General features: G+C 46.4%; 2 protein-coding genes across 4 annotated transcripts in view; both read right to left on the bottom strand.

The window, feature by feature from the left end:
- The window catches only part of DVL3 (dishevelled segment polarity protein 3), a 51986-nt gene extending 36157 nt beyond the window's left edge, over positions 1 to 15829 (bottom strand). For 2 of the 3 annotated variants that reach the window (XM_028731757.2, XM_077929651.1), the window contains exon 1: positions 15444 to 15828. In XM_028731757.2, coding sequence (XP_028587590.1) covers positions 15444 to 15610 — 167 coding nt within the window. In that variant the 5' untranslated portion in view covers positions 15611 to 15828. Of the gene's footprint in view, positions 1 to 15443 lie in introns of all 3 variants that reach the window. The other variant, XM_077929650.1, reaches the window with a different exon arrangement.
- A 3756-nt stretch (positions 15830 to 19585) lies between these two features.
- EIF2B5 (eukaryotic translation initiation factor 2B subunit epsilon) overlaps positions 19586 to 25100 on the bottom strand; it is a 28752-nt gene continuing 23237 nt past the window's right edge. The window contains exons 15-16 of the mRNA XM_028731760.2: positions 24691 to 24801; positions 19586 to 24219 (exon numbers count right to left, since the gene is read on the bottom strand). Of these exons, the coding sequence (XP_028587593.2) occupies positions 24154 to 24219; positions 24691 to 24801 (177 nt within the window). The 3' untranslated portion in view covers positions 19586 to 24153. The remainder of the gene's footprint in view (positions 24220 to 24690; positions 24802 to 25100) is intronic.

Below are 25100 nucleotides of genomic sequence, written 5' to 3'. Positions count from 1 at the left end.
CAATTAGTCTTAAGGCCTCAAGCCAAGCTCTTGCAATTGCCAAAGTGACTTGCTGCTCACAAGCAGCCAGTGGGGTTTTTCCATATGTTGCTACAGCTCCATCACACATCTGGACTCAATTTAAGGGGGAAAGCTGTAGCTTAATGCAAGGCCAACATGTTGCTTCTCTGCTAAGGCTTGCACAGATCATTGTCAAAAGGGCAATGCACTCATCCTCTCTCCTGTAGGCACAATAGCCTGAATACATGAAGTAATGGAAGTTAATATCTAGGCTCTTGTGTATATGGACTTGTAGAACCATGATATAAGAAAAAACTAAAATTTCACACACATCAAGAGAAACTTTCCTTCTACTTGTTAATTTATTACAATGCCTCCCTTTTGTTCAGCAGTTGGTACTGAGCCCACGTGCATTTGGGGCACTGCAGGCATGCTGCCATCATGTGGACAGTGTGGCAGTAGAGCTGCCATGGGTCACAACAACAGGGGCAGTGGGTGAGGGGACCCCCCCCCTTCACTCTTAATTGCAGGAGTGAGTAATGACTGTACGTGTTTAAAGAGAACATACAATATGCCAACTACAGGGTTTTGAAGGAAGTAGACAAGTAAGTTAAGGAAACCAAATCTGAAAAGATGATTTGGCCAGAAATTGACAGGGTAGAGAGTAAAGTGCTCCGTCCTACAGATACCTAAAAATGAAGGCAAGTCCAGGCTCCATTGAAAGCTTTAGAGATGGGCAAATACCTGGAGTACTACCTGGAGTAGCATCATCCCAAGCATCAGAAATGAGTGGAAGTTGGCAGAAACTGGTAAATGTGGGAATGCTTTAGCATGCTCTGTGAATATGGGGTCACTCTGCATGCTTACCCTAAAAGACAATCTGCAAACAGAGCCAGAGGCCAAGTAGCCAGACCATGCTTCTCACAACTAGATTATCTAGTACACAGGACTTGCAAGCAGCTAGCAAGATCTGAGGGTCATGGAAAGTCACACCTGGAAGACTGTGGGAGCTAAGGATTGGAATCTAAGGGGTGTTACCTAGCCTAGCCAGGCTTTTCCCTTGGTTGTGGGAGAAGATGGTGCTATCAGAGGTAAGCAACAGGCAGGATGAGTCAGTTGACACACAATGACAGACACTCAATTCAACATGCTTTTTCTGCCCCCACCCCAGTCCAAGTGATGATCTCACCCAGCACAAAGGAAGCACCATGTGCTGCATCATTTTGCGCATTGTCAGCTATTTCCTTAATTACGAGGGAATTAGGCCATGAACAGCAATGGGGCAGCTCAGAAGCTGCCCTGAATCACAGGGTCCATTGTGCAGAAGACACAGCAGACATATTGTTGGCTGAGGAGAGAACAGTTTGATGCTGCACAGCTGCAGGACTTTAGTCTTTGGTCAGCAATCGCCCAGGCACCGGAAATATTCTGAGAAAAAGCAGGAGTACTGTAATAGGTTTAAGGAAAAGGAAACCTTTGGTAAGATATGTTGAGGAAGAGAGGTGGCAGAGGAAAGACTTGCCAGAAAGGAGTACATCCATGTACAAGTTTGATTAGAAAACTCAAAGGGATGGATTCACAACCCAAACCATGGTTTGAACATCCCATAGTTCAGAGATGCTCACATGCTTTCTTTTCCCATCAGCTCAGCACTCGAGGCAATTGCCCTAACTACTGTTCGTCAACTCGGACATCACACCAACCCATAGTTTACAGGAAGACTTAAACCATGATTCCTAGTTTCGGTTTGTTGGCCAATCACAAGGCTTATCGGCAGTTAAACTCAATTGTCTCAACAGAGCCTTATTATGAGAAAATTCCAAGCCTTGTGTATTATACTTCAATAAAGCTCTTTGACTAAGGTTACCAGATTTTTTTCAATGAATCCGGGAACACTATAAATAAATAAATAAATAAATATTTTTTTAATTTGAAAAAAGAGGAAAAAGTTACTAAAAAATAAAGAAGTAGTATCTTCTCTTCTGTGGTCTCCTCTGTTGCATGGCCTTCCTCTGTGTCCCGGCCTTTCTTGGAGCACTAGCCATGCTTCCCCCCTCCCTCCCTCCCCCTCCTTGCACTGCGATCCCCTACATGCTTACTCAGGAGTAAGCGTTAGCAGAAACCCCCTCCTCCTGTTGCTGCCCTGCCCGCCTGTCTGGGCATCTCCTGCTCAGGAATCATCTGGCGGCCGCCCAGCGGGTCCGGGGCAGAGCCGGCGACGAGCAAGCAGGAGGAGGCGCGCTTGGGCCAGATCAGCTCGTCTCCTGCTCACATCTCGTCCGCGATGGCCAAAGACAAGCTGGCCAACAAGCTGAGCCACCGCTTGCAAGTCGAGGAGCACAATGGTGAAGCCGAGCAGCAGCCGCAGCTGCCCAAGCACCACCTGGAGGCCGAGCCGGACCCCAGGCTGCTGGTCTTGGACAGCAGCACCGACAGCGAGCTGAGCACCAAGTCACAGTGGCGCACCTAGATCAACAACCCCAAGCAGCTCTTACCCGCTGGTGGCGCCCAGCACCGCATCTTCAGCCGCTACACCGAGTCCCCATATGATGTGTCTTGTGCGCAGCACATCATATGGGGACTTCCAGCAAGGCAAAATGGCGGGCGCCATGGCAGCTGGCAGCTCCTGAAGCCAGCCAGAGCCAACTGCGCTACCAGGCTGCTTCCGGGCTGCTAAGACTGCCGCTGCTGCTGCCACGTTTCCTGGGGATATTAGATTAAATCCGGGGACATTCCGGGGATGGAATTTGTCCGGGGACAAATTTGCAAATCCAGGGACTGTCCCCGGGAAACAGGGACGTCTGGTGACCCTATCTTTGATACAATAATGCTGACAGGGAAGCCCTCTCAGCAGTGAATAACAGAGGCCCTCAAAGAGGTGCCGGATGTGTCCTTCTGGGAAGCTGAAATTTACTCTCCATTTGCAGCAGGTGTTCACATTCTAAATGGCAACCGGATCTGAACAAAGTCCTAAGAAATAAATCTTAAAAGATGCATCAGCAGATCAAACAAATTGCTGCTATAGCTTCGTTGTTAGCCAAAGACAGGCGAGTTCAGGCTAAACCAGAAAACCACGCAAGTCCTCTTCTCCAAGTAGCCAGAGGGGGAGGATGACTCACTGTTTTAACAAGACCTGACCTGGCACGGGGTCTTCTGGCAATTCTTCATAGATGCTGCCAACTGTGCAGATTTGGTCTAGATGGTTCCCTCAAAAACCACCAAAATGTACAGAATCTGAGGCCATTCTTTTCAGAAATGGAAAATGCCCTGCATCAGTAGAACACAGTAAAGCACTGTGCTCCTCAAGTTAAATGTGAATGTCCGTTATTCAGGGAACAGCCATTACATTGCATCACAGAGACCTCTGAGCGACTTTGCAGCTCACTAGTTTTTTAACCTGGTGTTAAGTGTTGCACTGAAAGCAGCATTAAAAAAACACATTAAAACAACCTTCCACTACTCTCTTCCATGAGAGCTTTACAAGTGTTGCACAGTCCATGCATTTAAATAATAATACTGTAAAAGCAGCAACGGCAACAAGCTATCTACCAGTTTACAGAAACCTATCTAAACAAGAGGTGTGTTATAAGCCTATGGTGCTGAAATAGGTATGAAAAGAAGGAGAACGAGCTTTTGATAGTGGAACTCTAGGAAGTGTACTACAAAATGGTCGAGGGAAACTTGGGGACTGTATTTATTTATTCGCAATGGCTGCACACATTTCCCAAATAAAACTATAGGCTTCCTTTCCCCCAAGTAAAGGTGGATGAATTCTTTCAGGTATTACTTGCCATCAAGTCCCACGGGGTGGGGATGTGGATCAGTAGTTATTTACACAGTGCCAAAGTCCACCCCATTTCATAAGCAAAACAGCAGGTCCTTGCTCAAAGGAAGCTACACACTAATTTTGTTGGGGGCAGGGGTTGAAACCACAGAAGGGAGAGGCAAGGGTAACAATGGACAAATGTGCACATAAGGTAAAGGTAAAGGTACCCCTGACCATTAGGTCCAGTCGTGATCGACTCTGGGGTTACAGCGCTCATCTCACTTTATTGGCCGAGGGAGCCGGTGTACAGCTTCCGGGTCATGTGGCCAGCATGACTAAGCCGCTTCTGGCGAACCAGAACAGCGCACGGAAACGCCGTTTACCTTCCCACCAGAGCGGTACCTATTTATCTACTTGCAGTTTGACATGCTTTCAAACTGCTAGGTTGGCAGGAGCAGGGACTGAGCAACAGGAGCTCACCCCATCACGGGGATTCGAACGCCGACCTTCTGATCGGCAAGTTCCTAAGCTCTGTGGCCACATATTCAGGCTTAAATTCAGTTGGAGGACAAAATGGTTTTAGGGAGAAAGTGGAGTTGTGGGAATATTTTGAAAGGAGAGAGAAAAAAACATGGTATCACATCATTCTGCACCAATAGAACAGACAAAATGCGCCTCAGTGGACAATAGGCGAACCAAGGTAATTCAAGGGCAGAACATTCCCGGCTCTTTTAAGGAGCCAGACGACAATATCTGGGTGGAGCCAGCAAGTCAGTGCCTGGAGCTCAGAAGCAAGGCAGCCCTGCCACTCAACCAGATGAGCAACAATGGAAATTAATAAAGCAAACAAGCCACACAGCACATCCAAAGCTTGCAAATAGTGTCCTCACATTCTCTCTTGGCCCTCCACAAAACCCACTTCAAGCGACAGAGGCAGCCATCATCAGCTAGCGGCATGACACAGCCATGGGGCTCCTGCAAACTGTCAACAATAGAAAGAAATGTCAACTTGGGATACAAATGGCTAGCAGTTCACAAAGCAGGGGAAGGTGGAACATCATTTGAGGACTGCAATTTATTAGGAGATCCATCCTCTCTTTGGAAAATGTCTCTGCTAGGAGGGCAGGGGTTCCTGGCACTGATTTCAAACAGGACATACAATAAAAATAAATCAATTTGCTGCTCTGCCCACGTCAACACATTTCCCCCATGCACATGTGTGTGAGAGGAGGCTGCCAAATACCAGCAGCGTCTGGCTGACACACTGGGAATTCCAGCAGCGCTTTCTTTGTTCTCTCCTCTGCGAAGTCCCGCAAAGCTCAGCCTTGAACCCATCCCGTGAAAGATGGGTGATAATTAAGCAGCCCTGGCTTAGTCATCAGACCAGCAATTACTTGGGATACTAATTTTCACTCACCAGCTGAGACCAGGGAATCTCTCGGAACTTAAAATTGGAAACACCAGCTGCAAAAAGAGATGCAAGAATCAGGAGGGGAAAGCAGCTATCTCATCGCTGTGTCACACTAACAGAAAGACCGCTTGCTTCTCTGTTAGGGGAAGGGTTGTTTACTTTGCAAGTAAATCCCTAGCCAGGCATTCTCAAATAGGAGTGGGGGGGGGGGGCAGTTAGGGCCATACCTGTTTTAGACCTGAGATGGTGAGGTTGCAACACAGGGTTCCTGTTGTCCTTTGCTGAAACTTGAGCCAGGTGTGCAGCAGGTAGAAGGTGCTGCTTTGTTGAACAGGTACAGGCAAGAAGGCCAGGCTCCTGGCATTTATACCAGGCCTAGCGACCCAGAGGCTTCAGACTGCCTGCCAGCTGATGTTTACTTTATAAAATAGCAGTGGTGCAATGTTGTTCTTTCATTTTTCCCATCCTTCAGCCACATATTGTTCCCTCTGCTCCCACATTTTATTCTCATTTTATGGTAGAGACAGTGATGGTCCCAAATGAGTTCAGCAAGCCTCAGGTCTCAATGGAGACAAACCCAAGCCTTCCTGGTTGAAATTTCATACTCTGGCTGTTACAACTCACTCTACTCCTATCCTTAATTCACCAGGTTCCTCTTCAAACTCCAGAGTCCTCATCTCTTTTGATCTGGGCATCATGATGGGAGTAGAGCACAGACAGAGAGAGCAGGGGTGACTGAGGGGGCCCCAATGGAGTACTACTGCTGGGTGGTAAGGGAGATGGACCCTGAACAACCAAGTCTGGGGTGAAGTGGGTATCAACTATGGCCCCTCATACAAGTCGATGGAAAGAATCCTACACCATTTACTTTCATGGAGAAGACAAATGGTCTCCATCCCAATGCCTTACCTGGCATCCCAAGGCAATGTGTTCATAAGTGAGGGCCACATTCAGCACACACAGCTACCTGGAGAACTGGAATTCCAAGATGATCTCTCCAGGTTAGGTGAATGTGCAACAGCACATCAAGTAAGTCAACAGGAAGACTTTGGGCTGAGTAGATAGTTCCCCTCTCAAGATGATGGTGATTTGTTATTTATTGTATTTCTATACAATCCTTCTTCATCCGAGGATCACAGGGTGGTTTACAGTATAAAACCACATACATACATAATATAATAACAAGCAACTCCTGTTTTTCTGTTGCTATGATTTTCTTTAGCATTGTGGTTTTAATGTATGGTTTCAATGACTTGAACATTGTTTTAAAATGTGACTGCTTATGTAACCCTCTCTGGGACCATACAGTGAGGGGCAGGTTATATTTATAACCACTTTGAGGTGTTTTCTTGCAATCAAGCTGTATACTGCATACATTTTAATAAATAAATTCAAGAAATAAATGAAGTGGCATACATTGGAGTGGTGAAATTCTAACTTCTAACTATGTACTTCCCATCAAAAATATTTTCCAGCAACAAGTCAGGCTGCCATAGCTAGAAGGCAGGATAAGCAAGGAATCCAAATCTCCCTGTGAGTTGACCTACCCAAGATGTTATCTGAATGGCTGCCTTTGTTATCCTGATAAGTATCTCTCACATTCGTAGTCTCCTCACCACTGCACACAAAAGTATCTGTCCACTCTCCACCCATCACTTGCCACAGACTCCAAAATTTATCCAGAAAAATGGCCAAAATCAATCAAACTTCTTAATTCTGGTGTGGGTGTGAAGTGTCTAACTGTAGATGCAACCAATTGTCAGCAGAGCAAGATATTGCAAGCTTGGTATTCAGGAATCTGATGGCTTGGGGGAAGCAGTCCAACACCTAGGAAGAAAAACCCTTTTGCTTTCACAGGATAGGGCAATGCTAGAAGCCCTGCTTAGCAGCAGCTGAGTACAGGCCTACAGCTGTCCCAACCTTGCACCGCCTGCCAGCTGTCAGGATAATGAACACGTTCCCCTGCCTGGAGACCTTCAACAGCTTAAGGGAGTGTCACTATCTCTCTATTAACACATACCTTCTGCTCCAATCGCCAAATTGATAGGTTTTGAGCAGGTCTTCACACCCTTGTGATGCAAAATTATATATTTTAACCCTACAGGACCTCAACATACCTTCCAATTGACACCGCGCACGGCCATCTCTCAAGGGCAAGTTAAGCTCAACCCTGCACTAACTGAAACTGTAAAGCCTCTCTCACACCTAGAGGAAAAGCTTTCTGAGAAATTGGAGGAACCGTTTTGGCACAGCACTACTACTAACCCACTGCTGAACTTCAGGCACAACCTCGCCACCACTAGCCAATCACCCTAGAGCTGCGATACGTTAACATGCTTCTTGAACTTCTGTATAGGGGATAGCTCAGTTGGTAGAGCATGAGACTCTTAATCTCAGGGTTGTGGGTTCGAGCCCAATGTTGGGCAAGAGATTCCTGCACTGCAGGGGGTTGGACCAGATGACCCTCGTGATCCCTTCCAACTCTATGAAAACTGCCACAATTTCCTAGTAATGAAGAGGGGGTGTCATACTAGCCCCAAAGGTCTATGGTAAAGCGCTGTATGCTTGGCACAGGCAACCAAAGTGCCAAACGCAGAAATGTTATGTAGGAAAGACCAGAAGGATCAGCTTCTGTTGGTAATCATGCTCTTCATCAACGGCCACAACAGAAACCTCTGTTTGATGGAAAGAGTGAGAATGCAAACTTGACCAAAGAGATTGAGATCAAATCAGCAACACACTGGGAGACTGTCACAGTATGAATCCGCAGACCAGTAAAATATGTATTGGAGTATATTATTTCTGGAGGCTTGCCTAGTACTGTTGTATTTTCTGCAACAGGGGAAGGCTCACTGCCCAGGCGTTTAGTATGTTTTACCTTTACTGATAGTTTTATCTGGCTTTTATGAGAAGTGGCAGGGTGCCCATCCCAAACACTGCAACAGAGGCTGTTATGTGCAGTTAGGAAGAAAGCAGTTAGGAAGACACCTGCTGGACTTCTGACTCCTAGCAACAGTGCTGTGCAAAACAGGACAGAACCACAAGAACAAGCAGAGTAACAACTGTACAAAGCACTAACCGGCATTAAAAAAAAAAACCTGGAGAAGCCTGAACAAGATAACAAGATGCCAACATGCCATTCATGTCCCTGTGTGTGTGAGTGAGGAATGTAGTGGGAAGGGCTTTAAAAAAACCATATAAAAGGTGACCGCCATTCACTTTAACCCAAGCACACAGCAGTTACAAGATACCACACAACCTGAAGCAAAAGGCAAATTGTCTGGAACAGTGAGAAGGCAGTTAAACACAGTACTTCAGCTCACAACGAAATGCATGTAGCTGAACAAACAGGACCTTAGAACAAACAGGGGGTGGAAAACTCTTAACAGAAGATCGGCAGCCAATCCATCACTCAGGGATCTAATACAAAATGGTTCACTCTTGCCCACAGCCTGGCATGCATGCTTCCAACTGTAGGTGTTCTTTGGGGTCAGTAGTTTTTTATTCTCTCCATCCAGGGGCTTCCTTGCCATCTCTGCATTCATCCATCACATCAGTGTCACACCCTCCCTCATGGAACTTGGGATTCTGTATGTTAGAGGTGGCTGGCCTGTGGCCCTCCAGATGTTGTTGGACTACAATTCCCATCTTCCCTGACTGCCGGCCATGCTGGCTGGGGCGGCTGGGAGTTTGAGTCCAACAACATCCGGAGCACCACAGGCAAACCACCCCTGCTCTAGCCTCTCCCCGTCATCACATTCCACTTCTTGTGACAGGAGCAAATAATACTTGCAAAGACTAGGAATCTTCATTTGTAAAACAGGAATATTGTTGACTTGCAGGATTAATGCAACTATAAAAGAGGGAAGGGAAAACAGCTGCCCACCCTGAGCCTTTGGAGAAATTCAATGCATTTACAGAGTTGCAGCTTCCCCCCTCCCAAACTGCCCTCTGTCTTTATGCTAATCTCAAGTAGACACATCAGTAAGCTCTTCTCCAAATTAGCAGTTCTTCATTCCTCTTGTTTGAGAAGCCCAGGGCTGAGCACAACAACATTCCAGGCCTGGTGTTCCTATTGTCTTGCAGAGAAAGAGATTTTCTTCTGAATAGAAGTGGGGCCCAGGCCCAGGCAGACTGGGCCACGTTACATAACTGCCCATTATTACACACACAGTGGCTTTTATTAAGTTGACATCTTGTAAAATTTGCATTGCTTTGCAAGCAACCCAGTTCTCAAGAGGATGAGGGTGTAGGATGAATTTCCTCCACAGCTGTTTTAGCTGCTTTGGGGCCCAAGTGAGTCAAGGTTTACTGCCCATTCCTGAGCATTCCGCATTTGTTCTTTCAGCTCTTGCTGGGATCTAAAAGACATCCCATTTGTGACCTGCAAGATTAAACCCTGCCCTTCTCTCTCTGTGGAACCATTTATGAAACCAAGGCAACTGCTCCTAACACAAACCACTCTCCAAAATTCACTACTGTCTACCATTTATATAGGACCTTTTCCATTTGAACCTTAGAACCTTTGCTTAAATAACATTAGTGATACCTGAACAGCAAAACATATGGAAATTCGCAAAAAAAAACCAACTTGATTTGCTTACTGATGTAACTCAATATTCCCACCGTTAAAAGAAAAACATCTGTAGCAAGAACAGCAAAGAGTCTTGTGGCACCTTAAAGGCTAACAAATGTATTACAGCATGAGCTTTCATGGACTCAAGCCCACTTTGTTAGGTGTAACAAGAACTCGTGAAAGAGAGTTGGCCTTGGAACTGGGGGAGCTGGGCTCCAAAGACAGATCTGTCAAAGATTCCTGGCAAGGCCTTGAGCAAGACATCTCCTCTCCACTTCAGCTCCTCAATCTGCAAATCTGGGAATAATACAAGCTTACCTCACAGCAGTTTTCAAAAGTAAAAGGTAAAAAAGGCATGAAGTACTTCACAAATTACAGTACATGTTTTTAATGAAGCTATTCAGATGTCGGCTCTGTTCCCACATGCTGACTAACTATGTCTACTAAGTTAACCCCACTGTTTTCTAGAGCCTTCAGTTTAGTGACACAATTCTTTGTCATGCCTATTCCAGCAGTTGTTGATACAATGATAATGGTTTCTATAATGGTTTCCTATGGAAGTCTTTCAAGTAAAGTAACAAAATTAATGGAAATGACATCCAACATTCAACTGTTTTATTTATTAAATGATATATTTGTTATATTTCTCCAGTACTGTTTAAATTTTAGAACATGCTCACGCGAAGTGGAAATCTTCATTATGTACACTGGCAAAATGTACACTGGCAAAGGATTTGGGAGCTGTGTAATCCACTTTCAGCTGCAATCCTAGGCCCTGTTGAGTTCAGTAGGAAGCCCCACTGAACTCAACAGGACTTAATTCTAAGTACGCTTATATAGGAATGCACTTCTCAAGCTATTTTGAGGAATCTTTTGTTCCATTACTATATAGATATTCACATGGCCCTTAAATGCAAAATGTATGATGATCTCTGCCAACAGTTTCTAGACCATCTATGTATTCCAATATGGAAACCAGAGACTGAGGTCATGCACTTCTTATTACAAGGGAGAGACCAGGACCTCACCAAGACAGTAGCTAAGTTCCTCTATCTGATTTTTTGTCGCCGAAATATGCTACAGGATCCTGCCCCTGCTGGAAACCCACAGAGATGAGGCGGATTGCTCGCCTCTTCTGCCCTTTGGCGGGTGACTGTGCCGTTGGAGTGGCAACGAGATTGCACTGGCCTATCTATTCTGAATGTATTCTGAATGTTCTTATGTGATTGCAATAAAGGTTACTTGACTTGACTATATAGATATAAATGTCCTTATTTATCTCCTAGTCCTGTTTTCATTTTCTCTTAAACATCCTATCTCCTTTTTGCATATTAAAGAAAACTGGCCCTGTCCACACATCCTGTTAGCCAAGGGTAGAAACTTGTAGCCTGCCAGGTGTTGTGGAACTTCAACTCCCATCAGTCCCAGCCAGTATGACCTATGGTCAGGGATGATGGGAGCCGTAATCCAACAACCTCTGGAGGTCCAGAGGTGTCCCACCCCTGCATTAACTCATAGCTTAAAGCAAGCTATGATTTAATGTGATTGAGCAGTGTGTCTGTAAACAGTGCTCAAGATTTTCCCACAAAGTACTTCCCCAACTCCTGCTTTTGCCGTGCTGCAGATAACAAAAGCCAGAGTCTCCGCTGTGTTTTGTCCAACTCAGGCCCATGGTTGGCTTCTCTAGCACTAAGCCAAGAGTAAACCCTGGTTCCTGATTGCGGTTTGTTTTGAGGAGCCCAGGTTCAGATAACGTGAAAAGCCAGACTCCAGCTTTCTTGTCTCTGGCATGGCAACAGCAGGAACAGGAAAGGAGCACCCTAGGAACTTTTGAGCAACATGGACGCATTTAACCATAGTATGTTTAAACTTTAGTGTAACATGCAAACCAGGCCACTGAGTAATATTTTGCTAGAAGCCCTTTTCCCCTCTTTTACTCACAACGTATCCTTGCAAAGGTAGTATTTAAATGCAGATCTAAGGCCTGGCTTTACATGCTATCCACACTGTTTATCTAAAAAAAAAAAAAAAAAAAGCAGACGTTTTGCAAACGTGCAATACACAAACTGAGCTGATGTACACCTTTACAGTACATACTCTTGCCGAAAACCAGTGTTCTTAACTCCCATTGTTCTAGGCGCGTTTTTCGACAGGGAATTTCATTAATGCGAGCAGTTCCTGAGCTCTGGGTGCAGTACGGCGCCTAAGATTTCAGATTAAAACTGCCACTGCTGGAAAGAAAGACCTTTTTCTGCCTCCCCACTTCCAGCCATTCTTAAGACTGGAGAAGGAGCCCTCATAAGAATATTAGGGAGGGAAGGCAGGGGAAGTATGGGTTGTTGTTTTTTCAGTCTTCAGGTGAAAACTAGATTCAGGTAGGTAGTCATGTTGGTCTGACGCAGTAGAAATATATAAAAATAAATAAATAAATTGTCCAGTAGCACCTTAGAGACAAACTAAGTTTTTTCTTGGTATGAACTTTCGTGTGCATGCACACTTCTTAAGCTCATACCAAGATGAAAACTAGACCATGTGAAAAATGAACATAAGATTGTAGCTGCAGTTCATTCATTTGCAGCTTTGCATTCTTGTTATAAAAACCGCCTAGACACTCTGCTGTGGCACCCATAACCTAGGTTTAATGAGCCATTTAGTTCCTAGCTTCCACATCTTATTTTCTAACATTGCAGACAACCATTGCTTGTGTGAGATGACCTTCCCATCCAATGTCTCCTCCCTACCACCTTCAACCCTCTGGGGAAAAAATCAAGCGGGGTTGCAGGCAGAATCTATTTTGCCAGTGGTGTCCATTTGACTGGTGGACAGGCACTGTGGTGTTCACCCTATTTATTTAAAGAGTTTCTTCTGCATAAATAATTTGAATCTTTGTCACCAAATCAAGTATTTTATCATTGTGTTACATTTTTTATCCCACCAATCCTCTGAGAACTTAGGGGGGGGGTGCACGGTATTCTTATTTTATCCTCACAAAAACCCTATAAAGCAGCTTAAACTGAGCTATTGATACTGGCCAAGCAAAGCTTCAAACCAAGTCTCCATGGTCAAGTTCTGATCCACTAGTCACTATCCTACCAAAGTGCTGGATATGAATAGCCTGACTTTTCCCATATGTTCCATTTACCACTATAGAATTTCAGCCCATATGGCAAGATTGCAACAGACCTGCACCAATTATTTTCCAGTGTAAGATTTCAAAGATCCTAATGTGCTGGTTTATAAACATTATATCCACAGCATTTCCTCCACCAAGGAAAGGGCAAGCCCTCTCTGCCTGGGAGGCAACAGCTGTTTAGCAACACACAGCAGACTCAGCTAAAATATTAGGGCTTAGGGACCAAGATACAATATACTGAAATCAAGAATGGCAAACACAGAGCCAGCAAATATGTGAGCCAAAAAAACTCAACATCCCTGGAACTTTTCATATGCCAGGAAAGCCAGCAAATCATGGCCTGTGCTTTATATGGGGGGAAATGCCTCCTACTGATTTACTCCCTACATTTTCCACAAGCTTTGTGCAGGTCAAAACCAGCCTTTGCAGTCATCTGCAAATTCAGGAGGACTGGGGTGGGGAGAGCTATGGGACTGTACTATATCAGAATGCAGTTGGGGAAAGTCACAGAATCAAATGTGCCACACATGAAATGCTTCCTGCCCATGGAAAGAGAGATTCTACCTTAGCTTTCTTGCTGAAATGTTTTGTGTATGGGGGAGCATGCACACAAATACCGATTTCTATTGTGAATTGCTACAGTCCCAAAAAGGCTGGTCCATGTACTTGTGCTGCACTTGTAGATCAGCTTTTATAACAAGAGCTCTGAGAAGGATACAACCCCAGGGTAGGTGGCCACAAGCAGAATGTCTTTGTAGGACTACGAAGCTCTAACAAAACTTGCTGTCCAGTTCTCACAAGCAAAGACCAAAGGAACACTTCAATCTTGTGAATGCTACTGGAGCCCTAGGAGCAGCAGGAAACCAGGAAAGGTTCACAGAGATAGGATGTTAAAGACAGCAAGGTGTGAAGTGTGTGTGTATGTATTTGCAAGAGACAGAAAGATCCTAGGAAGAAGGAAAGAGAGTGTCACAGAAATATAAGGAGGAGGAAAGGAGCAGCAGCCGTACATAGCCAATTCCTTAAAGAGGAATTTCTTTGTGTCTTAGGACATACAATCAGAGTCTGGAAAATTACACGGCCTTCAGAGGATTGTGGGAGAGGCTCACAAACCAGAGCAGAACACAATCAGAGCAGAGGGCAGGGTTTTACAAGGAATAGGTTTTGGGAAGCTAAGCCAGCCCAAAAGAAAACAACCTCTCCTGCATTTTACTCAGAGACACCACCTTGTCCTGCAAAAGGAAGCATCAAAACAGGGAGGGGGGGGCACAGTGACAGGAGAGACACCATGGTTAATTTCCCTTGGGATGTCAGTGTCCCCAACACACCAAAGATCTGGATGTTGGGGAGCGCTGCAGGGTGAAAGAGCAGGACTCTACAGTAGCTGCTTCTTCTGAACAGTTTTAGATAGTAACCGCATACAAAGGGCCTTTCAGGGGTCTGCACTGCACAAGCTAAGAAGTGCACTCACTGTAGAGAATGCTGGGGAAAGAAAGGGCAACTATTGAGCCCATCCTCTTGACCCGGCAAGGGATTCTTGGGGCACATCTCTTACAACCGCACTCAAGTCACCAGCGGCCCTATGCTCTCCTCGCTTGGGCTGCGTGCAGGCAGTAAGGCTGGTGCTGGAAGACTCCTCCGTTCCCACAAACAACAGATCTCCTTCCTCAAGGAAGAATGAAATTTATCAGGAGTGGGTACTTACAAAGTGCCTTGCTCTAATGCATTCGAGGGAAGATCAAGGGAGGTCTGGGGAATTAGGGAATGCTGGAACCCATCTCCCAGCCTATGTTAGCTGGGTGTGATTGGGGGGGGGGTTCCAACAACATCTGGAGGGCCACAAGTCCTCCATCCCCAATGCAAAGAACCCCCAACATGACATGGGGATTCTCCTGAAGAGCACTGGGGAGAATTGTGTGTGAGAGGCAGCCAGAAAGAGACACAGACCTCGATTCTGGCACTGGCTGGCCACTGGAAGATCTTCCTAGCAGAGAAGAGCATTTAAGGTTCACTCCACATTTAACCTCTTTGGTTAAGGTGGATTTATGTCTCCCCAAGCCCCTTCTTTCCCCTTCCCCTCGGCTCTTCTGCAAAGGCTTGAGAATTTTTCAGCCTGGGAAGAGAAGGGGACAACCTTGGGAGCTGGTGGGCTCCCCCTTCCTTGGAGGTTTCTAAGCAAAACACGGGTGGCCATCTGCCATGGATGCTTGTGTTGAGATCCCTGCATTGGGGGGGGGGGTTGCAGTACACGACCCCGGGGGATGGGATCCCCTCCTATGAAAGGAGAAGCTCTTGCCTGCCTGTTGGGGGTCCCACTAGAGTCAGGCTGTGCTCGCCCCTCACTACTCGCGAGGAGGAGAGGGAAAGAGGGAGAGGAGGTCAGCAACACAGGACGGGCCAAGGGGGCCATTCATTGCGGCAGGATCCCGGGGGCTTTGGCCGCCGCCGCCGCTGCTGCTGCTGCAGACGTGTCCGTGGCGAGGCGTTGATTTTGAAAGGGGGGGGGGGGAGAAGATAAAGGAGGGAGGGAGGGAGGGAAGCGGGGCCTCCGTCTCACCCGAAATCATCGTCCATAGACTTGAAGTAGAACTTGTAGTTGGGCCGGTTGAGCAGCGCCTTGAAGTCGCCCAGCGTCACCCGCTCGGCCGGGATGGGCAGCTTCACCAGGTACGGCGTCTCCTGGTCGTCCAGGTGGTAGATGATCTTGGTCTCCGCCGCCGCCATGGCCGCCGCCGCCGCCGCTCGTCCTCACCGGGACCCCTGGAGCAAAGCCAGGCGCGGCCTAGCAGTAGCCCAAGCCCAGCGTCCCGCCGGCCGCGGCGGCCTCTCCACAAGCCGGAGGGGGGCGGGCGGCTTGGGCGGGCCACGCAGGCCTCGCGCTCTCCGCGCCTCCCGGCCGGGTCCCCTCGGCCGCCGCCTCACCGCGCAAACTCCCGCCTCCGCCTCAGCGCCTCCTGTGGCGGCGGCGGCGGCGGCGGCTCCTCCCCTCCGCGGCCGCCGGGCCTCGCCAGCGCCGCCTCTCCAGCCCCGCCTCACGCGGACGCCGGCCTCGGCCCCGTCCCCTCGCCTCGTCCCCGGGGCTGCCCTGCAGGGAATATCAGCAGAATGGAGCCTCCATGGCCAGGGGCAGCCGCGCCTCAGGGAGAAGCTTCTTCGCAGGGGGAGGCCGGCTATTGGTGGGAAGGTTTTCCCCCCATTTATTTATTTCTTTTGCCCCGAGGGAGGTGGTACCCAGACCGCTTTAAGGACTCCTAAGCGCGCCACATAGAAGTAGAAAACAGGTACTAAAATATTGCCATGATAGAAATGCATGGCATCAGGGGGGGGGGCTTTTGGGGGGAAATCATGGGTATGTATGCATGTATGCATGCATGTATTCATACATATGTATATGTACACACACACACCACCAAAAACAGGTCATTTTGGGGGGCGGGGAACAGAACCTCAGTTGAGTACTTCCAATGCTTTTCAATGTTTTTTATGCGCATGGCATTATGCACAGCTTGCAGAGAGGTTGAACGACAGAAACTTCTCTTCCATAAAACTGGAAGTCATGGACATCCAGCGAGGCTGAATATTGGAAGATTCAGGACAGATAAGCAGAGTTAAACTATGGAACTCCCTCCCACAGTAGACAGGGATGGCCACCGACTTGGATGGCTTTAAGAGAGCATTGGACAAATTTGCTGTTCCTCTTTATTGAATTTCTGCCCCACCTTTCAACCAAAGATCACGGGGCGGTTTGGAATACAAAAATACATGCCATAATTACAAATGGAAACAAGTCCGCCCTGCACAGTATTCTGTTGATCTCCTAGCAGGAAAAGGGAAGATATAAATAAATTCAATTTTGTGTAATAAACTGATCATTCATTCCTCTGGTATGTGCAAAGTGTATATGGGGCATAAGGTTAAGGACAGAAACAAAATACGGTATCACAATTCATGGAGGAGAGGGCTATCCCGCTCAGTTGGTTATAGAGTGTGGTGCTGATAATGCCAAGGTTGCAGGTTCAATCCCCGTACGGGACAGCTGCATATTCCTGCATTGCAGGGGGTTGGAATAGATGACCCTTGGGGTCCCTTCCAACTCTCTGATTCTATACTTCCGCGGTTGGAGGCAGCAATGCTGGAAACTACAGTAAGAGAGAAGGGCCTTGTGCTCACGTCTTGCTGAAGGGTTTCCCACAGGCATCTGGTCGGCCACTGTAAGAACAGGATGCTGGACTAGATGGGCCATTGGCCTGATCTCTTTTTGTTTGTAAGATGTTTCAGGGCTAAACTTGCAGCGTGAGGGGAAGTATACAGCACCAGAAAACATTCCATAGGAAGCCCAGGCCAAGCCCCGTTAAAACAAAAACAAGCATATATGCTTGGTGCTGGAGGAGACTTTTGAGAGTCCCATGGACTGCAAGAAGATCAAACCTCCCCATTCTGAAGGAAATCAGCCCTGAGTGCTCACTGGAAGGACAGATCGTGAAGCTGAGGCTCCAAGACTTTGGCCACCTCATGAGAAGAGAAGACTCCCTGGAAAAGACCCTGATGTTGGGAAAGATGGAAGGTACAAGGAGAAGGGGATGACAGAGGACGAGATGTTTGGACAGTGTTCTCGAAGCTACGAACATGAGTTTGACCAAACTGCGGGAGGCAGTGGAAGACAGGAGTGCCGGGCGTGCTCTGGTCCATGGGGTCACGAAGAGGCGGACACGACTAAATGACTAAACAACAACATTACTATCTATCTTTGGCTCAGAAGCAAAAATGTTCACTTAGGCTTGTTTTGTTGTTTTCAAAGACTGGTGCTCAGTATGCATTCTTGGGACTAGCCAGCAGGCCCTGCTCCCTTGGAGCTAGTGGTTTCCCATCTCTCTTGCTGGTACCATATGCACATGAGTGGAGGCAGAGCGTCTGTTGACTTTAAATTGTGGCTGCTCAAATCGCTACAAATAAAGCTGCTGCTACTTTAAGTAAGCATTAGATCACTGATAAGCTTTAAATTAATTGGTGATGCAGTGAATGAAGGGTGCTTAATGTTTTTCTGTTATAGCCATGTTGGTTCTGGAGCTTAAATACAGTCTGAGAACTGATAAAAAGGCAGTTTTAAAGCAACCGCATTCCAGTCATTATTCTGCTGCGGCAGAAGCTACAAGGAATCCTAAGGCGCCTTAGAAACTAGCGCATTTATTGTGGAAATAGCTCTCATGGGGAGACAGAGCATGACATTTCAAGCTGCTGGGTCGGAATTTATATGGAGATTCGGTCCTGTTGGAGTTGGGCTGAATAGAGACTGAGAGCAGCTAGTTCTGAACGGATGCCAGTGGTCCCTTCTCTCTTAGGTGTCCATGCACACTGTTGAGTCTTTGCCACTTCTTTTCCAGATGGTAGGTTGCAACCATCCTGATTTGATTTGTCACCCTGACCTTGTTTATATTTACGCAATAACGGCAGAACAGGGCAGCCCAAAACATTTTGGCACCTGAAGCAAGCTGCAAAATGGTGCCTCCCACACCAGAGAAGGGGTGAGTGAAAATCAAGAACAAGGAAGATCAGGATCTGCTGCCCCTGTGGATCCTGCCGCCTGAAGCGATCCCCTCACTTTGCCTTATGTGTGGGCCGGCCCTGTAGCAGATGCTACTTCCTAATAACATTTCCCCTCTCTCCTTTTGTGAGGTGGGAAGCTAAATCTTATGTCAGCTATTAGGTAGGTGATTATTCTGAAGTAGGTAGCACAATGTTCAATAAGGCTAGTGGTTGTGCAAGGTTGCCGCCTTAACCTTTCAAGTGGCAAAGGCCTCTTACCTGGTAGGTGCCCCTCTGGAATGCCTGAGACCAATTCTCTCACATGAAGACTTGTCAGACTGCTTCTGCTTCTCCTTTCGTTTGCAGAAGGGCTTACACTTGTACCTGATCCTGTCAACAGCTAGGGGCTTGCTGATTGCCTAGTGATCGGATCTTAATGTGAACTGATTTCTATCTATAGAGGAACTCCAAAATCCATTGTTGAGCAACCAAAATATGCAAATGCTTGAGCCACCCAGAACACTTAATCAGGAAAGATGTTACGCAAATAAGGCTGGTTTTTAGACTTCATTCCAAGGTGGAAGTTGCAGACTGAATAAGTTTGTGCTAGGTGTTACACATATAAGGTTACAAAGCAAGGATAAAGAAGCAATAGCTGCACCCTCTTTTTGAAAATGGGGCAATCTAAATGCTGACTGTATGGCTACAACAAACAGTTTTGCACTTCCCTCCAGTTCCTACCTTTTAGAACCTCTTACCTGATGAATTCTGGATAACTTGAAAGCTTGCAAATGTGACATTTTGGTTGGTCCCAGTAAGAGGTATCATCTAACTACGGGTTTTGGAATTTTATTTTAATAGATCAAATTGCCACCTTCACTTTTTAATATATTTATTTTAATGGATAAAATTGCCACCAGGCAGTTTAAACAGATCACCTGGCAAAACAGATGCAGTGTACAACACTATGTACTGCTTGGTTTACCGTGGAAAAGCAGCATACAAAAAAACCCAAATGTTTTCTTTTTCTTTTTTGTTGATTTCCCCTTCTCAAGTGATGTGTGTTAAAGACATTTCTTTTTTCTAAGCTGTCTTGCATTTATTTATACAAAATTTATAGAGATTTAAAATAAAAAACACAAAATAAATTAAAATGATGCAGCAAGAAAAGGCAAGTTCTGGAGCCTTTTTTAATTATACAAATTAGGTACAGTTGTATAATTTCTTCTGAATTATTCATTCTGCTTCTATTAGTCATGGAAAGGGCCAAAAAGATATGCAAGTCTTAAGCCCCACCTCTTCCTTGAACAAATCTTACTTAGCAATCCCTGTGGCTAAGGTTTCTTCAGCCTTTGCATGAGCTTTCAAGCATATCTTCACACCCGTGAAGGCTAAACATTATTTTAAAGCAAAGATTTTCAGGAATGCAGAATTCAATGCCCAATGCCACTCTCACAATTCCTTCTCCGAACTTGTGTGGAATTGCAGTTTGCACATAGCCTCAAGCACAGGGGTGGTTGTGTTTTGCACTGTGATTTGTTATTCCCATTGCTGCACTCAGGCTAGTTTCCCACCCTCTCAAGTGGAACCGTGCCAATCCAAACAGGCAGGATTCTACCCCCTAGTCCAAATTCCATTGTTGACCAAAGAGATTTATCAGCAACTAGCCCAACACTGTCTTTCTGTTCGTACCTTGGCAACTGCATGAGCAGCATCAGAGAAGCAAGCACATCCTCTCCGTTTCATATAAAGGGTTATGCTGATGCACATTTAAAGACTGTGATATATTCTACGGAGTGATTCGCATCCAACATTATTCATTTTTATACTAGCAAAATGCTTGATACGCCCCAGCACATAATTATTTCAGGGAATTGTGTAACTGCTGAACACAAACCACATGCATATAGGCTAGGCCCAGGTTGGGGGGAAGCTGTTTCTTTTCCACTTATCAAGTAGGAATATATAAAGGGTTGTTCAGCTACAATTGAGAGTCTACCTTGAAATTAGGTTTTCAGGCTTGGCTACTCTTCAAAAGAAAGGTTCTTAAAAGTAACATCACTGGACATCGTCCAGAACACAGGTTTCCCAAACTTTGGGTCTCCAGCTGTTTTTGGACTACAATTCCCATCACCCCTGATCACTGGTCCTGCTAGCTAGGGATGATGGGAGTTATAGTTGAAAAGCACCTGGAGACCCAAGTTTGGGAAACCTTGGTCTGGACGGTGCAAATGTTTTTCAGATGGTTGCTTCTGATATATCATTTGTAACAGCTTCATTTTCATACTCTCAAGCCTGCTGCCTAAAACACACTTTGGGAGTAAATCCCAGTGAGCCTAGTAGGAATTCCCCCCCTCCAAACAGACATGCATAGGATGGCACTGCTGGATTCTTTTGTTCAACAAATCTAGAGAATGCTCCAATTCCAGTATGACTGAACGTTAGCAATCAATGCCCACAATAAAAATTGGTACTTTCAGAGCACAGGATTTGAGCAGAACATAGATTTGTTACGTGGCACAAAGTATTCTCTGCCTCTAGTCAAAAAAACCCCCCATCAGATATGGAATTACAAGGTAAACCCATTTTAAAGCCACCTTTGAACTGTTAAAAGAGAAAACCTCAGGCATCCAGTGAGATTTTAAAATGTCTGCATTTTATACAGCTTGTAAACACTTGAAGAGCTCACAGTAGGCTAGAGCGTGTGGAGTGTTATATCTGCATCCATAAACGGTTATAGTGTACAGGGGGGGAGTTACAGAATTTATCGCTGCAGGAGGGGCAAAATTTTTACAAAGACTTAAATAGGAACTCTTTTCAATTTAATGCTCCATAAAACCAGACACATTTCCAAGAGCCAAGAGAGAAGATTAAACAACAACAAATTCTTCCCTGACTTCAAAATTGCCAGACATTACCCTCCATTTCTCAAGGGACCAGGTTAATATTAAAAAGGAGAGGTAAATTTTACCCATAGCAAAAGTAAGTAAGATGTGTGCATCGCATGACACCAGGATTGAAAGAAACACGTTCTGCTACGATTTGCTATCTCAGGAAATAAGTAGTGAAATCACTGGATTACAGTTTATCAGGGAAGTGCAATCCTATCACTTGTGAACTGGGACAAAGGTGTTGTTTTTTAAATCACATGTGAATTGGATTACCAATGCTGGAGTGCCCATTTTCAACTGTGTGTGTGTGTGTGTGTGTGTGTGTGTGTGTGTGTGTGACTGGTTACCGTAAATACATTTTCACCACCACCTTCCCAATTCTGCCAGCCTTGCTGTGGTTCAGGTCAGAAGCTCACCCAAGAGTCGTTTTCCATTGCTGATTGCGTTATAGCCACCCCATCAGTCACGTTACCCAAAATAGGACAGCTACTAGTATTTCTGATTTCCCAGAATGGCATGTATCTCTTAATTGAAAAAGTTACCAGTCCCTTTAATCCACTTAAAATCCCTACTAAGTCACTGACTGGAATCCAGTCACAACAAGGATTTTGGAACTCCTGTTCAGCACACAAAACAAGGAATGGACCTTAAGTTCCCCATTCGACGTGCCTTTAATTGCTACATTTGCCACTACCTCTGTGGTTGTTCGTTCCCCTCCATGCAGGTATGGAGAGGCAGAACGGCAGAACCATGCATTAGTGGTGGGCCTCCCAAGGGTCCAGACATCATTTGTGCGGTTCGTAAACATAACAAGAACGTGAACCACACGGGCAGAACTCATTTCAGGTACTGCAGGAGCTATGGCAACCACACCAATTGAGCAACATGTAAACAGGATTTAAGAGACTCTTCGTATGTGGAGTAATCTGTGAGCCTCAGACCAATGAGGCCTACCCAAGACTTTTGCTCAGATGCCGACATATTACAGAACAGAAAGCCCATTCTTTGCGGAAGGGATGTTTAATTACTTCCCAAATTAAATATTGGCAGACACAGAAAAAGCACATCGTCTTTCCCAACATTTACAAGAGGATGTGACGACAAGAAGAGCCCAACACCACCGCCAATGTTCAAGAGCTTCCATCCCAGCAGGCAATGCTCCCCCAGAGGCTTCTGGCAGTCCACATGTGCCGGCATGGCACAGCAGCACCAATGGTTACAGCCACCTCCAGACTGGCAAAGCTCGGGTTCCCTTCCTCTAGACAGACTGCAGCCCTTTCCCGGAAGGAACAAGATCAACAAGTCAGACGGACTGATAGACGCAGGCAACTGCCTGCTGTGCCTCATGTTCCCTTTTAGCAGAAGGATGGATGCTGACCTGCAACTCAAGAGAAGGCGGCTGCTTGAGGAATCTGTGAATTATGAGAATGGTGCCAGGGCAGGGAGAACGTGCTACCACACACTCCTGTGCCAAACCCAGAACCACAGGCCTTCTGATGTCAGTATTTAAGAGGAAACATAAGTGTTTCTTATATAAAACAGGGCTAGCCAATGCAGTCCTCTCCAGATGCTGCTTTGACTACAACTCCCATCATCCTTGATCACTGGTCACGGTGGCTGGGGCTGATGGGAGTTCTAGTCCCACAACATCTAGAAGGAACCATCTTGGTTATGCCCTATATAAAGCATGGCTGGAAAATCTCTCGAATTATGTGGAGCATGTGTGATTGACCTAACTTGCATCTATGCCGTGTGAGTGTCCCCAAGGGCCAAAACAGAACTCCCAAAGGGTTCTGAAGCAACCTGTCAAATGCTGCAGAGGACACACTCCAGCAGCGTCTTGGTAAGATACCAAGAACATCTGTTCTGCTGCAGCTGGGTGTGGATCTGTTGTTCCCGATCCAAAGGGTTAAGATTGGTCAGTAAGCAGGCTTGACGCAGACAAAAGGCTCCCACCATCAGGGGCGTAAAAACAACACTTGCTTGCTACAGATTTTTCATTTATGAATGAACTCCTGGTGAGGTAGGTGAACATTTCCCCGTTTTGTATGAACAAAAGTTGAAACAGAAAAGGCTCTGTGATTCTGGCAAAGGCTGCATTGCCAAGTGGACCTCCAAGCTAAAATGGAAGCTAAGCCACCTCTCTTCTGAATCTCTCCAGATCCAGGAACAGCTCCACCTCCATCTGCAGCAGAGGCTTCGGGTATCAGCCCTGACTTTGGGCTGCTGAACTCTCTTCCTGCCTCATGTTGTTTACCAGCTGTTCCCTTCAAGGAAACTAGGGGGGACACCCACTGCACGTGCAGCACTACAGGAAAGTCAGGGGCTCCTGGGGCATCTGGTCTTACGGGACTGTCTTCTATGCAAATCTGAAGTGGCTCAAAGCCCCCAAGGGTTAAGGTTGACATGGAAATCGGTCTGGATCTGCCTCTGTCACCACCTCCAGCAGCAGCAAAGCCCCCGTCCCAGTGGACAGCTTCCTTATACAGCACCATAGATGTTTGTGTGTATACACATACATGTTTGTGTGTTTGTATACACACATACAAACACGCACCCTCACACATACACGTCTCAGAAAAATCTTTTAACATTACAAATGTCTCTGGCTTTTCCTTCTGACTGCTCTCTCACTGTCCTGCGTATGGTGCCTTTTCAGGGGAAGATGCTAAGTACATAAACAGCAATGGGATTGTCAGTCAGCTTTGATTTTCAGGTCCCCCACGTACACGCCATGCACCGGGTCTCGCTCTTGCTCGCTCCGCCGCTTCGCCAGGCAAGGTCTGGCACTGCGGCCCTCTCCCTCTTGGAAGCAGGGAGAGGGAGCATCTCTTTCTGAGAGAGGCTGCCAGGTCAGTTCTGCTCCCCTTCGGATGACTCCTCTTCGGCCTCCTCTAGCCACTGGATAAACTTCTGAAGCTGAGGAAGCAAAGAAGAAGCTGTAATAGGACGTGACAAAATCAGCAAAGGCAACTCCCCAGTGGAACACCAACAGCTTCAGACATTTTCATGACCAACAACTGAGCTCACTTGTATAGTACACAGAAGTTTGCTCACTTCATCCTTGGTTTACCACACACTGCATGGGGCTTACAGGTACAGAATGAGGTGGCAGAATGGCCTGTACCATTTCAGGCTCCAGCAGGGGTGTGTTGGCACATTATTGAATGTTACCCCGCTTAAATAGGCTGGAGCTCAGCAGCAGAGCACCTGTAATGTACGCAGAAGGTCCGTGGTTCATTCCCCCATCCCCAGGTAGGGTTGGCAGTTCCCTCTGCCTGAAAGCCTGGAGAGAGACTGCCAAAAGGTGCCATGTGTGCACTTGCTGGTCTCAACAAAAAGTGTCAACACAACTGCCAATAAAGACTTCCTCTCACCCTGGAGACTCACCCGCTGGTTTTTACGAAGCTGCCTGCCTTTATCCGATGTGTCCCGTTGAGAAAACCAGGAGAGAATCATCTCTTCTGCCAAGATTTCCAGCTGGTAGAAAGTCATCAACACCTGCAACAAGAGCCCTGGGCACTTAAGATGAAGTGGGCAGTTTATTCTGGATCAGGTGCTCACTTGGGGGCCAAAAGGGCACAACAAACCAATGTCAGAAGCTTGGTTGGTAGGTAGGAGAGGCCCTGGGATGCAAGATGAGGAGGCTGAGGACAGGGAACTGTGCAGAGCAGGCAAGGCCCACACAACCCTCTTTCAGTTCCTGAGGCTTCATAGAAATGCCAGCACTTTGAAATAAAAAACCTTCTCCTCCTGAGGCTTGCATGGAAAACAGCTGGTGACAAAAGTCAAACCTGTAC

The sequence above is a fragment of the Podarcis muralis genome, chromosome 6 (assembly GCF_964188315.1).
Source record: "Podarcis muralis chromosome 6, rPodMur119.hap1.1, whole genome shotgun sequence".
Lineage (NCBI taxonomy): Eukaryota > Metazoa > Chordata > Lepidosauria > Squamata > Lacertidae > Podarcis > Podarcis muralis.
The sequence above is the reverse complement of the archived record's forward strand: the minus strand, read 5'-3'. Positions and strand labels throughout refer to the sequence as shown.